Source organism: Peromyscus californicus, unplaced genomic scaffold (genome assembly GCF_007827085.1).
Source record: "Peromyscus californicus insignis strain IS unplaced genomic scaffold, ASM782708v3 Scaffold_8__1_contigs__length_139910024, whole genome shotgun sequence".
NCBI classification, from domain to species: Eukaryota; Metazoa; Chordata; class Mammalia; order Rodentia; family Cricetidae; genus Peromyscus; species Peromyscus californicus.
In genome coordinates this window covers 86,843,021-86,858,613 of record NW_026294606.1, presented here as the reverse complement: position 1 = coordinate 86,858,613, position 15,593 = coordinate 86,843,021, and the positions used below count along the sequence as shown (strand labels likewise).

The window sequence follows — 15,593 nt, the reverse complement described above, 5'->3', positions numbered from 1 at the left end:
AGCTTTTTCCCTTTCTTATTTCTATAATCTTACTTTTACTCTTATTCTGTGGCTGCCTGTGTGGCTGAGTGGCTGACCCCTGTTTTCTTGCTCCTTGATCTTGCACCTTTTTTCTCCTGCTATTTATTCTCTCTGCCTGCCAGCCCTTTGATGGTTTTTAGTGGTGCTCTTACCCTACGAGGAAAAGTCATGAAACACGACAGAATCCACTAACAAGAAATTTATTAAGACAAGGAGAAAGGGATCGATGTGATCAGGCCTGCTGAAAGGACACGTGTGCGGGAGAAGGAGTGGGGGAGCATGGGACTTGCCTTTTTAAGGGCCACCCCGCACATGTGCACACAGGCCCATGTGGCTACACCACACATGCACATAGATCATGTGGTCATGCCACATGCAATTATGTGACCATGCAGCACACGAGTTACGTAGGACGTATGACCTGGAAATGACTAAGTGTCCCACTGGGGCATGCATGACCATGGGGGCATGGCTGGAATTCCTATTATCCTGGACTCTTTGTTTTTATAAAAGATGGCGAATGAGTGGGTATGGGGTGTCGTTTCTCCTGAAAACTGCTTCCAGCTGACTTGGTGGGCATTGCTTGGCTCTTAGGGAGGATAGGGAAGGGGGCTTCTGAAGTAGACAGGTCTCCTGGGATGATGGGCCGTCGTCTGCTACCCTGGAGTTGTCCATCTTCTCTGGCTCAAGCTCTGTCCAAGAGCTTGGAACTCTTGCTGACAGGATACTGGTGAGACAGACAAAGCTTAGGAAAAAATAATCATTATTATTTTTATTTTCTTTGGAGTGTTCCCAGACCAGGGAATTTTAGGTTTGGCACTTAACTAAAGTAGATATGACCAGTCCAGATGGATTTAAGCTAGTTTCTGGAGCTTGGGAAAAATTTTGACCATATTAAGAAGCTGCCATGAGAAAATGAGTGACCATTGTAGTGTTTAGTACTCTGCTTAATTTTTACCTGAGAAAAGCTTTATTAGAGGTAGATTATTTAAGGCACCTGTTCCCTTTATTAGTTTAGCATTCAGGAGACACAGGTGATCAATTGCTGAGAGCATTTAACAGTGATAGACTGTTACATTAGAGTCTGTTTTTGCAGAGCTCAGACACTTTTGGGTCTGGGGGTGTAGATACCTTTTGATTATTACTGTTTTTTTCCTTACCACCTGGATATGTCTGATGGTCCTTTTACCCCTGGCTCTGTGGTGGCCCTATAACAACTAGCTGAGTGGTTAATTAGGAAAGGAAGAGCTTATGGGGTGATACCTCATTCCTCTGGAATTGGTGACAAGGCAGTGGATCCTGATGTCCTCTGGAGCTTGAGAGAGCAGGGCCCTGTCTGTGTCACTGTGTATGAAGAGAGATTTTTCTGGGATGGAGGTGAGATAAAAGGTTTCATATGAGACAGGTGGACCCAGTGAGGAAAGCCCTCGAGTTTAGCAGCTGTCGGGTTTACAAGAATTACCTTGAAGGGTCTCTGCCATTTAGGGGAAAGGGGTGAAGTGTGCTGGCCTGGAGGGGAAAGAAGAACCTGATCCCCAATGTGGATTGGGGGTGGGCAAGGACTGTTACATGGTTGAGGTAAGGAATGGTCTATGAAGTGCCATAGGATAGACCTTAGGTGACAGAGCAGGGGAGTTAACAGGCTATCTGGAATGGCTGAAGGGTTGGATAGAAGACTGGTGTTAGAACTGGCCTCCCATGCATTAGTTTAAACGGAGGAATTGAAAGAGGCTTTTTAGGAAGAGCCCTGAGCCTGAAAAGAGCTAGAGGCAATAATCTTATCCAGTTGAGGTGAAGTTCCTGTGACATCTTAGTCAGAATAGATTTTAAAGGTCAGTTGGTGTGCTCCATCTTTCCTGAGGACTGAGGATGCTATGGGATAAGAAAATGTCAAGGAATGTTAAGAGCCTTATCTAGTGTCTCGGAAATCTGAGAGGTGAACTTTGGACCATTGTCAGACTGAAGGGAGGCAGGAATCCCAAACTGAGGAATAATTTCTCATAGAAGGAGATCTGCAACTGTCTGAGCCCACTTATTAGAAACAGGGTATGCCTCCAACCTATTTGAAAATGAGTCCACCATCACGAGGAGTTATTTAATTTTCCTGACAGTGGGCATATGGGTAAAATCGAGCTGCTAGTCAGCCCCTAGAAGGGAACCTCTAGCTTGGTGGGTGGGAAAAGTCTGACTTCTGTACTTGGTATTGGGATCTGTTTTGTTGGCAAATCTCACAAGAGGCAGTAGTAGTTCTTAAGAACTGTAGGTCCTCAGAGGTGGGCTGCAGGTGGGCTTTTATGAATTGAGACAGAGCAAGACTTTTAGGGTGAAAGAGCTGGTGTCGATAGGATAGAATTTGCCTAGTGTCGGGGGTTCCCTGTGTGGGTGTGTCTTGCACTGTATAGATTCCCTGCAGTGGGTGGGGTGAGACTTGGCTCTGGAGGGCCACTGTCCTGGCTGCCTGGTCAGCCCAGTTATTCCCCTTAGAGATGATGGAGCTATTGGTCTGATGAGACTGGCAGTGGATAATTCCTATAGCCTTGGGGATGTGGGGAGCCTTTAGCATGGCCATTGTTTGGCCTGAGTTAGATATGGATCCCCCTTTTGCTGTGAGGAGGCCACACTCCCTCCGAATAGCATCATGGGACAGGAGGATGTGAAAAGCATATTTGGAGCCTGTGTAAACATTTAGGGATTGTCCCAGTGCCAATTGGAAAGCATGGGTGAGAGCTATCAGCTCAGCCTGTTGGTTAGTAGTGTATGTGGGTAATGCCTGTGCTTCTATTACCTCAGTATCTGACACTATGGCGTAGCCAGCTTTGTGGGTCCCCTCATGTAAAAAGGAGCTGCCATCTGTGTACCAGGTATAAGTAGCCTGAGGCAATGTGCCCTCCTGTATATGTGAAGGTTGAGGTAACAGTTCCTCCAACGTTTCAGTGCAGGAATGAGAAGGAGAATAGTTTGCATTAGGTTGAGGGAGGAGGCTTGAACTATTAAGGGGTGGACAGGTCTGGAAATTAAGTGTGGCATCTTCTAGTAATGCCACCTGGAGAGAAAGAACCCAGCAGGGAGGTAAAGTTTGTAAGCCTTTGTAAGCTAAGAGATGGGACAGGTTATGGTGAGAGAAGACAGTAATAAGTGACCCAAAGGTTTAGCTTCTTTGATCCCCGAATAAGGAGCTCAGCGGCTGCTAAAGCACAAATACAGGGTGCCCGTCCCTGACTGGTAAGGTCTAGTTTCTTTGACAGATATGCTACAGGTGCAAAGGAGGGTCCCAGCTGATGCCCCAGAGTTCCAAGGGCAAATCCCTCCTTCTCTGCTACATAGAAGGAGAAGAGACAGGTTAGATCTGGGAGGTGAAGTGCTGGGGCCTGGAGAAGAGCCTGTTGGGGCTTCTGGAAAGGTTTAATAATGGAGTGAAGGAGGAGCTCATGTGGGGAACCCTGAGCTGCCTCATATAAGGGGCGAGCAAGGAGAGAAAAAGGTGGAACCCGAGACCGTAGGAAACCAGCTATTCCTAGGAAAGACAGGATCTCCTGTTTAGTAGAAGGGACTGCAAGAGACTGGATTAGATACTTTCTATCTCCAGTAATAGCCTTGTGGGTTGGAGTAGTGGTTAGACCAAATAGGTGACCTGGGGCATAGATAGCTGAACTTTAGAAGGGGATACCCTATAACCTTGGCTGGATAAGAAATTTAGGAGGACAGAGTGGTTAGTTTGGCTAACTTGTAAGAAAGGGCTGCAGAGCAGAATGTCATCTACATACTGTATAAGTTAAGAACCAGACAGAGACAGAGAGAGCAGGTCAGAGGCCAGAGCCTGACCAAATAGGTGTGGACTGTCCCTGAATCCCTGTGGCAGAACAGTCCATTTCAGCTGTGTGGATAGATAAGTGTCAGGGTCAGTCCAGGTGAAAGCAAAGATATTTTGAGACTGAGGACTGAGAGGAATAGAAAAGAAGGTGTCTTTGAGATCTAGAACTGAGAAGTGAGAGGTTCCCGAAGGGACTGTGGACAGGAGAGTACAAGGGTTAGGCACTCCTGGATGGAGAGGGATCACTGCAGAATTAATGAGCCAGAGGTCTTGAACCAGGCGGTAGGTTCCATTAGACTTTTTAACTGTAAGTATGGGGGTGTTAAAAGGTAAAGAGGTTAGGCGGAGCAGCTTTTTCCTGAGAAGGTCAGAAATGATAGGCTTAAGTCCTCTTAGGCTCTGGAGTGAAAGGGTACTGAGCTTGAGTAATTTATCTGGTAGGGTCCTATAACTGGACAGTAATAGGTGGAAGGTGCCTAGTGATAGAAGGGTTCTGGGTGTCCCAGACTTTTGGGCCTACCTGAGAGGCTGGCAAGGGAAAAGAACTGTTAGAGTCAGTAGAGTGAGTGGCTAGGAGAAGAACAAGAGGTGCTGCTGGCGAGTTTGGAGTGAGGCGAATGTGGGGAGCGAAAGAAATGGATGCTCCTACCTTAGCTAGAAGATCCCTTCCCATGAGAGGTACAGGGCAGGTTGGCACCACTAAGAATGTGTGCATAAGAGGGATGCCTCCGAAAATACAATTCAGTGGTGGGGTCTGATGAGGTAGGTAAGGCTGTCCCCCCACCCTGACAATAGGGAGACAAGCAGGAGAAGTAGGCCCCAGCACTCCCGCAGGACAGAGTAGGTAGCTCCGGTGTCCAGAAGAAAGGAGATGGGCTGCCCAGATATTATTGCTACCCTGGGTTCCCTGTATGAGATGGGAGTGGCCGGGGTGGAACCTGGGCAGTGTCAGTCTTGCTGAAAGCTGAGCCTAGGAAGTCAGCTGGAGGGTGGTCCTGATCTGGCATTCTCATGCTGCTAGGTGCATTAGGACAGGCAGCTGACCAGTGGCCCTTTTGTCAGCATTTTGGGCACAGCCCTACTGGTGCCCCCCGTGGGGTGGTGGTGCAAGCCCGCACCCAATGGTTGTCTTTGCTGCACTTGAAACAGGGACCTGGCGGCTTTTGGGGAGCCGGTCGGACAGCATATGCCAGCATCTGACAGTTCCTTTTTTGGGCTTTTTCATCTCTTCCATGGTACACCTTAAATGCCAACACTTAACACTTCTGCCTGTGGGGTCAGAGGGTTTTTCTCGAAGCATTTAAGTTTCGCCCTTATGTCGGGGAAGCTCTGTGAGACAAAATGGGTCATAAGGAGCTGCCTGCCCTCTGGGCTTTCAGGATCTAGGCTAGTATATTGAAGAAGGGCCTTAGTAAGCTGTTCTAAGAAATGAGACAGATTTTTTATCTTATCTTGAATTATCATTTTTAGTTTTTCACAGTTTACTGTTTTTAGGGCAGCCTTACAGAGGCCTGCCAGAAAGAAGGTAATAAACCTATCCCTGGCTAGAGACCTGCCCTGGGTGTTATAATCCCAATGTGGGTCCTGATCAGGAACCACCTCAGCCCTTGGAAGGTGTGTGGGGTTAGTTTGGTGAACCTCATCTGCACGTGTTTTAGCCTGTTCTCAAGCCTGCCTGCGCTCCTCAGGAAGTAGATTATTAGCAAGTATCATATATACATCATGAAGGGTGAGACTATAAGATTGGGTAATATATTGAAATTGTTTAATAAAGGAAGCAGAATTAGGGATATAAGAACCCAGTTTCTTTTCTATCTGAGAGAGTTCTGTGAGAGAGAGTGGGACATGGACGTTAACCAGTCCATCCACTCCAGCCACCTCTCACAAAGGGAGAATGGTTGGTGGGTTTAAATGGCTGGGGTCAGACCTTTAGCAGTCTGAGAGTAGGTAGCAGGAGATGTAAAGGCTGGAGCCAGAGCTGAGCCTTTGGGAATGCCTGCTGTTGAACAGGTAGAGGAAGCCAGAGGAGGAGCCAAAGGGACAGGCACCCTGGGAATAGGAGTGGGAGTGGAAAGTCAGATAGGCAGAGGTTCATTTGCAGGATCGAGAGTTAGAGTTTCTGGAGTCAGAGATTTGCCTGGTTTAGGTATAGCTAAGAGCATATGGGCAGGAGAGAAGGAATCCAGAAGAGAAGGTTTAGAACTTAGACAGAAAAAAAGCTATAGTATAAGGCAACTCCTTCCATTTGCCTGTTTGCTGGCAGAAGTTAGATAATTCCCGTAAAATATTGGGGTCTAAGGAACCACTTGGCGGCCATTTTTTGTTATTTTGTAAGGCATATTTGGGCCATCTCTTATTACAGAGGTGGACAAGCTTAGGAATCTTTAAGCAAGGCATTAAGTTGAGGGGTTTTAAAGCTTCCAAAAGGCATCCTAGGGGAGAGGTGGGACTGATGGGATTACAAGTCTTATTTCCCATGTCTGCAGCAGAGAGGGAAAACAAACAAACAAACAAACAAACAAAAGTGTAATCCCAAGCCAAGGCCCCAGGTGTCCCTAAGGCCAAGGATGGATCTGTACCAGGCACAGGCCACCAGACATCTCATCAGATGTAAGGTCAGGGCCTAAGGCATGTGAAGGCAAGGACTCCGTCTGACAGCATTTACTGCTTTGTCAAGCCAGAACAATGTGTTGGCCTTACATAGCCTGAAGATGCACCCGAAGAAAGGGTTCTGACCGAGAGAATTGTATCTCAAAACTGCAGATGTGGGAGATGGCTAGAAATTTTAGCCTGCAATAGGAACCGACCATAGCCAGTGACAACCATGGTCAGGGTTAACCCCAGTCTCAGGGACACCAGTGGGGTACTGGACACTCAACAGTCTTCACCACAGATCCAGGAGACTGTTTACGCTGGCTGAAAAGTAGGGGACTCACCAATCGAAGTAGCTGGTGGTGTGTACAGGATCCAGCGGCCAGGCAAATGGACAATGGGCTGTCAAGGATGGAACAGACTCCCCTGGTACAGGTTCCCTTTACAAAGCAGGAACCTGTAAAACCATTTTGCCTTGCAAAGTTCAGTCGTCACTTTCCTATGGGTCCTGCATGTCCAGATGATACAACATTTTGTAAAGCAGTCCAGGCAAGAACAGTTTCTTGCCCAAATGGTGATTTTTGCCAAGAAGAAGATAAATTGCATATGGAGTATCTTCAACATCCATCTTCCTTTTTGAAGTAAATTGGTGCTACTAGGAGCAGATGTGTCTCACTGTCCAGAAAGTCTTAAGTTTTTAAAGCATCTTAAGTGCCATATTCTGCAGGTCTTGAAGTGTTTGAAGATTACCTACCTAATTGAAATATATCTATGTATACCTAGAAAACTTAACTAGCATGACTATAAATTTGATTATTATGCATGACTAATTATTAATCTGTATTTATTAATTATACATTACAATTTCAGATGAGGTGCCCAAACATAATACCTTAAACAAGAGTAGAAATATATATAGAATAACAAAATTAACTTTAAATTTGTATCAATAAACTAAAATCCATAGCAGTGTAAAACATTTTAAACAAGTTTTTGCTCCTTAAAAGTAGATTAAATAATCTACCCTTTCATCCTATCATATCTATATCTTATCTCCATTTTTTCTTTAGAAAGATATTGACTATGAACAATAACAATTTGTAACCAACAACCTAAACAAAGATAAACATCCATAATCCAGTTTTTGGGAATGTGGAACTAGGTTTTTAGGTTACTCTCAGCTGATAGGGGGCACTGGTAGTCTTATAGGGATCCTGAGAAAATTTGAGATAATGGTCAAGTCCTGGGAACACTGGCTATAACCTTTGTTGATAGATACCATCTGTTAAGGTTCAAGAGGTCTGGCTTGATCAAATCTGATCCATCTTAACCTGGAACAAATCCATAGCCTCTTGCTTCCAGTGGAAACAACAGCAGAGCCTCCTTTCCATAGAAAAATATCCTTAGATCCAAATTTTGAAGTCAAGATACCTTTAAAATATACATATTGGTTTAACTCATCAGCCTTTATAATCAAATGTCTTTCTCTGGTTAAAAATCTCAAAGACAATATCCAGATTCTTGGTATAATTTTCATCCTTATGTGGCTTAACTTATATATTTTTCTTATTGTGTCTTTAAAGACTTTATTTTTAAAAACTTTTTAATATATGAATATATTCCTTTTTCTCTCTTTCAAGCCTACACATATTTTTACATATAATGCAAACCATTTTAAGTCTTAGTGCATCTAAGTCTGCCTTATTGTGAATCTATTGATTTAAACTACAGTGGCTAGTACTGAAGCAGAAGCCTTGACTGATAACTCCGCCCACTTCAGCTTCCCAATATGGTGGTGGTATATTTACCACCAGCTCTGGAAGCCATGCACACCACCAACTCTTGGAAGCAATGGGTCTATCGAAGAAGTGTGTAGCCCAGAAACCATTTTTTATTTGTTTGTACTAGCCAAAGCTAAATCCACCAGGCAGCATACTGCATGGCTTGGAGATGCCTCTGTGTACTCCAGCAGGAATCTGCCATGATGCAGGTCAAGCCCACATGCAGCTGCAAACCTGCCATACTATAGCTCATGGCTTGCCTGAGAAACACAACTAGGAAGCTGGTTTAGGCTCCATTTTAGAATCTATTTTTTTAAAGCTTTCTCAGGTTTTAGGTGGAAACTCTTGCCCCATGTTGGGCAGCCAAATGTAATTGGAAGTTTTCCTGTGTCCCAGTTGGTTGGCAGTCAGGACAAATCTCTCCCACTCCCATCCCCCAAGTAAATACACAGAGGCTTATATTAATTATTACTGCTCAGCCATTAGCTAAGGCTTATTACTAACTCTTACAATTCACAGCATAAAGAATGACATCCCACAGCACATCTCTGTATCATTAAACAAATGTTCCACAGCAGAAGCAAATATGTCAAATCTTAAAATAATATTATATGACTGGAGCCTCCTGCCTTTTCTTTTGTTTTTATATTATTGTGTGGTGTGCCTGGACTGTAGGTTTTTGTTCATGTCAAGCACATGCTGTTGTATTGAGCTTCAGTCATATCTGTAATTTTAGAATTTGGCAGCAGCTACCATTCTGTTTTTCAGGATGGCATGTAATCATGATATTAATACTGCCCAAGACTTATGAGTCATTGGGTTGCAATGAAAATGTATATTTCACCTGAATACATGGATATGTACCACATGGGTATCTGGTCCTCACAGTGATCAAAAGATGGTCTCAGAAACCCTGCACTTGGAATAATGGAGAGTTGAGATCCCCCAAGTAAGTACTGGCAATTGAGCCCACCTCAATCAAGACCAGCAAGAGCTCTTTACTACTGAGCCATCTCTTCTGCCCTGTGTTGAATATTTAATATTAACATTTATGTTGTTAATGTGTTCATCTCTCTATAAGTAACTGTTTAAACATTCAGTGCCTTTTACTACATCTTATTGATGCTATAGTTTAAATTGGGGTACTTCAGGTTTCTGGAAGATGAATACAGAACTCTTTGTAGAAATATCAGTAAAAAACCTCTGAGTTCATTCTATCTTTTTTTTGTTTTGTGTGACTCTTTTTTTTTGCATAGAATACAGGGTCTTAATATATACTTCAGGCTGTCCTGGAACTGACTGCATAGACTAATCTGGCATTCAACTCCAAGGCAGATTTATCTATGTCTGTCTTCTGAGTGCAGGGGTTATATGTGTGAGCCAATAGACCAAACTTGTTCAACTTATTTTTCTATTTTTGTAGTTAGCAATTGTTCCTACAATTGCTCTCATATGTACTCTGTACTGTAGATCTGTTTATTATTCTTTTTTATATAGGATATCAAGATGATATTCTATTCACAGGATACAGAAATGACAGAGGTGAACCTCCTATTCAGTTTCCTTCTAAAGTAACTTGATGATTACATTATAATGTCTACATCATGAGATCAGTTTGGGGAGCACCACAATTATATGACTATACTGTCAAAGAAGTATACATTTACAATGTTGTCAATATCATCCTTTCTGTTATACACATGTATCGGATATTTTAGAATGCAGTGACCTATAATGATGTACATGTCAACTTCACTTGGGAAGAGTGGGCTTTGCTGGATAGTTCTCAGAAGAATCTCTACAAAGATGTGATGCTGGAGACCTACAGGAATCTCACTATCATAGGTAAGAGGAAATTTTCTTCAAGTTTTCAAATAAGGAGACAACTGTTCCTTGGTTTTTGATGCTCTTCTGTAATTTGATTGAGAAAGAAGAGTGAGTTGAATAATTCAGGCATGGTTCTGAGGTTCACTGAAGATAATAACTTCAATTCTGCACAATTTTCAACAATATAACATACATTTTCTGGTACTATGTTTTAGGATACAGTTGGGAAGACCATAATATTGAAGAACATTTTCAGAGTTCTAGAAGACATGAAAGGTAATTATTATGTGCCAGCTGATACAAATGTGCGCCTGAAGAAATTTTAATGCGTCCTGGAAGTTTTAAACAAAAACAACAGTATAAATAAGCTTCATGTGTATTGATGTGTATTAAATTCTCTCTAAACAATATACCTCAATTTCAGGTAGTTGAATTGCATTTGCAAGGCATTCTTTTAAGAAAGAAGACAAGGAAGCAATGCCTTAACAGATATCACTATTTGAATCATAGCTCCATGAGAGCTATGCTGTAGAACTGTCAATCTATTTATTTCATAACACTCATATTACAAGAGTTATACACATTGAAGAGGTGATAAGTATATCTCTAAAACATTTTAATAAGCAAATAGTCCACAGTAAAGTTAGTGTTACTCATATATTTGTTGTGACTGGGCTAAGTTCAGTGAGATTAGCAGTTAGAGTGAAGAGTCCAAGGGAATTTTTTTGTGGAGAAACCTTAATCAGTACACTACAAGTCTATGAGGAACAGAAAGTCAAACTGTTCATTCGATGGGGAAATTTTTTATTTGTTATTCTTCCTTTACTAATATATCATATGTCCCTCTGGATACAAGCTATATGAGTATAGGGATATGGAGAAATACAACATACCTCTTTCTCAGAATAATTAGAAGATATGTAGCAGTCCCCATGTTGAGTATACTTGTTGAATTTGATTCAAGTATACAAGTAATTCATTTTACAGCTTCATTTTTAATATATCAACAAACTCAAAATTCAGAAAAGCCCTGTGAGTACTATGACTCTGTAAATCCTTCTGTTTGTCCAGTTCACTTTGCAAATGTAGTATGACTTAAAGTATAATAAAATTCATAAATGCAATAAGGGTGGTAAAGATCTGAGTTTTTCTTTTTCTCTTTAAATTGTTGAAAACTCTCATATAGAAAAAAAATTCTGTGAATGTGCAACATATAATAAAGGATCTTGCCATCACAGACATCTTCAAAGATGAAAAACAACCCTTAATGAAGGGGAACAACATAGGTGTAAACATGGTGATAAATCCTTAATCTTTACAAGTAGACCAAATTGAAATATGAATTCATATATATAAAGAGATTCAACCATGTATTGAGTTTTGTAAAGCTTTAACATATGCCAATTCTCTTTGCAGGCACAAAAGAAGTGATACGGGAGAGAATTCTTCTGTATATACTCAGTGTGTTAAATCTTTTGTATATGACAGTCATATTCAAAGGCATGAAAGAACACATACTAGAGAGAGACACTATGAAAGTAATAAGTGTGGCAAAGCCTTTGCACATAACAGTAAGCTTCAAAGGCATACAAGAACACATACTGGAGAGAAACCCTATGAATGCAATCTTTGTGGTAAAGCCTTTCCATGTCATAATGCTCTTCGAAGGCATGGAAGAACACATACTGGAGAGAAACCCTATGAATGTAATCAGTGTGGTAAAGCCTTTGCTCGTAACAGTAATCTTCAAATACATACAAGAACACATACTGGAGAGAAACCCTATGAATGTAATCAGTGTGGTAAAGCCTTTGCTTGTAACAGTAACCTTCAACTACATAAAAGAACACATTCTGGAGAGAAACCCTATGAATGTAATCAATGTGGTAAAGCCTTTACACGACGCACTCATCTTCAAGTGCACAAAAGAACACATACTGGAGAGAAACCCTATGAATGTATTGAATGTGGTAAAGCCTTTGCAAAACAAGATGCTCTTCAAATGCATAAAAGAACACATACTGGAGAGAAACCCTATGAATGTAATCAGTGTGGTAAAGCCTTTGCTTGTAACAGTAACCTTCAACTACATAAAAGAACACATACTGGAGAGAAACCTTATAAGTGTAATCAGTGTGATAAAGCCTTTGCTCGTAACAGTGATCTTCAAATACATAAAAGAACACATTCTGGAGAGAAACTCTATAAATGTAATCAATGCAATAAAGCCTATGCAGAACACAGTCATCTCCAAGATCATAGAAGAACACATACTCAAGAGAAACCCTATGAAAGTATTCAATGTTGTAAAACCTTTGCAAAACAAGGTATTCTTCAAATGCATAAAAGAACACATACTGGAGATAAACCGTATGAATGTAATCAATGTAGTAAAGCCTTTGCACGACGCACTCATCTTCAAGTGCACAAAAGAACACATACTGGAGAGAAACCCTATGAATGTATTGAATGTGGTAAAGCCTTTGCAAAACAAGATGCTCTTCAAATGCATAAAAGAACACATACTGGAGAGAAACCCTATGAATGTAATCAGTGTGGTAAAGCCTTTGCTTGTAACAGTAACCTTCAACTACATAAAAGAACACATACTGGAGAGAAACCCTATGAGTGTAATCAGTGTGGTAAAGCCTTTGCTCGTAACAATGTTCTTCAACTACATAAAAGAACACATTCTGGAGAGAAACCCTATGAATGTAATCAATGTGGTAAAGCCTTTACACGACGCACTCATCTTCAAGTGCACAAAAGAACACATACTGGAGAGAAACCCTATGAATGTATTGAATGTGGTAAAGCCTTTGCAAAACAAGATGCTCTTCAAATGCATAAAAGAACACATACTGGAGAGAAACCCTATGAATGTAATCAGTGTGGTAAAGCCTTTGCTTGTAACAGTAACCTTCAACTACACAAAAGAACACATACTGGAGAGAAACCTTATAAGTGTAATCAGTGTGATAAAGCCTTTGCTCGTAACAGTGTTCTTCAAATACATAAAAGAACACATTCTGGAGAGAAACCCTATGAATGTAATCAATGCGGTAAAGCCTTTGAATATATCAACAATCTTCAAAATCATGAAAAAAAGTCACACTGCAGAGAAACCCTAAAAATATAGACAGTGTGGTAATGTTCTACACTTTATGCAGGAGTAAAACTTTGTGTGCAATCAATATTTTAAAGCCTTTGTGTATTACAATAGTCCTTGAGTACCTTTAAAAATACTGAGGGCTTATTATTACAAAGTATTCGGTAAGATCTTTATCCAGCACACTTGCACTCAGTTACACATGAGTCTTTATTCTGTAGGAAAAATTTGACAGTGTTAGCAATCTATTAGAGCTTTATGATGTCCTTTTTTATATTGTTTCCCCTGCAAACTCCTAGAAAAAAAAGTCAATTTAGTAATTTATGAAGCCCTATGTGTTGGGTAAACAGGCCAGCCAAAGATAACCATGTGAGCCTGAAAGCAGAGCCAGTGAAAACATACACTTTGGCCTGAACCCCAAGCCAAAGAAACACACTGTATGTCTGACCAAATGAGCACAAAATCCAGCCAATCTCTGAGCTTAGCCAATCTCAGGGATTGAAATCTGATCAATTCCCACCCTTAGAATCTTCTCTCTGTAAAAATTCAGCCCCTAAGAAGCCTCATAAATGCCCTGTTCCTGTTCATTTGGCAGCTGCCCTTTTCTACTCTGCCAGAGGCAGTCACCCTCCTGGGTTCCTCCCTCCTAAATAGTTTTGAGTGAAGACCTTTCACCAGAGCTGAGCAGTATCTCTGCTGGGAATCTCCCTAATGGAACAGAGCAGAGAAGCAATGGACATCTCTGATGAGAAACTCCTAGTGTAGTGGAACAGTGAAACAAGGGACACTTCTTCTGGGAAACTAGATTAGGGGAGCAGAGCAGACATGGCAACTTTTCACCAGACCCAGAGCAGACTGCTATATTTCTGCAAGAGTTCCCCCATTAGTTGAGTGAGGCAGAGAAGTTGAGGGCTGACAAGAAATGGACAACTCTGCTGTCAAACTCCCTAGTGGAGCAGAGCAGTGAAGCAGTAGACACCTGTGTTGAGAAACTCCCTTAGGGTAGTGGAGCAGAGCAGCAATTGGCATGTCTCCTGGGCATCTCTCTTAGCAGAGTGAAGCAGAGCACAAGTGTAATGGATCTTTCTCAAAGAAGAGCAGTATTGCCGCATCATGTAGGGAGATCATCCCCCACCAGAACACACTACAGTTACAGGCTGACTTCCCACCAATCAGTATTTCTTTTTCCTCACAGCTGTAGATATCTATAACACCTCCCCTTCACAGTTGTAGGTATAGCCTGACTTGTGACAGTCAGGGTATCCTTGTCTTCAGAGCTGTATCCAGGATATTTTCCCGCTACAGCTTCAGGTGTAGCCTGACTTCCCAACACTCAGGATACCTCTCTCCACACAGTTGTAGATATCCAGGGTTGTTATTATTCACAGTTGTAGGGACAGCCTGACTTCCAACAGTCATGGTACCTTTCTCTCCAGAGCTTTAGCTCTTGTCCTATAAATTTAAGTGATAATGTAACCCTTTTAGAGTTTATACTTTCACTAATTACATGAAATAATTGATCCAGATATGTGAATTTGGATCAGTTACTTTTTCTGTTGTGATATAATGTCTCTGTCAACTTATAAAAGAATTAAATTTGTCTCTTGGTTCCAGAGGATTACAGGATGACCATGAAAGTGGCATGGCAACAGATGTCAGACATGACAGCTAAAACAGGAGTCTAAGAACTCACATTTTTTAACCTTCAGCACAAAGCAGAGAGGGGGAACTGGAAATGGTGTGTGGACCTAAATTCTCAAAGCCTATGCTCAGTGACATATTTCCCTCAGCAGGGCAGCGTATCTGAAATCTTCCCAAATGATACCACCAACTTAGAAGGGTTGATTTCTCTGACTTCAAGTTTACATGTTTGTTTTCTGTTACATGATCCAATTCATGATGTCAAAAAAATTCTATAAGTCATCTATTAAATGCCTCAACACCTGTTTTACAGGAGTGAATGCTTAGAAGAGAAAAACTTTTATCAGTGAAAAATTGTTTAAAGAGTTATTTTAATTTTAATTATGTGATATGATTGTGTGTTTGTGTTGTTATGTGAATATGCATGCTGGTTCCTGAGAATGTTAGACCCTTGGATCTCTTTTAGGATGAATTACACGAAGTTGTCAAAAATCAGAACTTGGTCCTGTGAATGAACTTTTCTTAACTGTTCAGCCTTGTCTCTAGCTATGTAAATATTTTAAAGCCTATTAATATAATTTTGAAATCAGGAAATAGGGGAAATCAGGGACAAACTCATAAAAGAAAAACCCTAGTCATGGCAATAAAATTTACTTTGTAACAAATATTTATGGTGCATGTATAATGTGGTTATGGGTTTGTAGTCCATGGCAGATATGTGGAGACCAGAAGAAAGCTTTGTGCTGTCTACTTTTCATCCTTTTTATATGGTGATCAAGGTCAGGTTTCTAGCCTTGCACACCACAGACCT

The 15,593-nt window shown here is 41.4% G+C and overlaps 1 protein-coding gene across 1 annotated transcript in view; it reads left to right on the top strand.

Annotated features, from left to right (window-relative positions):
* LOC128104554 (zinc finger protein 844-like) overlaps positions 1–11,879 on the top strand; it is a gene marked incomplete at its 3' end in the record, with an annotated part of 44,980 nt that extends 33,101 nt beyond the window's left edge. Inside the window, exons 2-3 of the mRNA XM_052729501.1 lie at positions 9,924–10,050; positions 11,449–11,879. Coding sequence (XP_052585461.1) covers positions 9,924–10,050; positions 11,449–11,879 — 558 coding nt within the window. The remainder of the gene's footprint in view (positions 1–9,923; positions 10,051–11,448) is intronic.
* Positions 11,880–15,593: the final 3,714 nt, after the last annotated feature.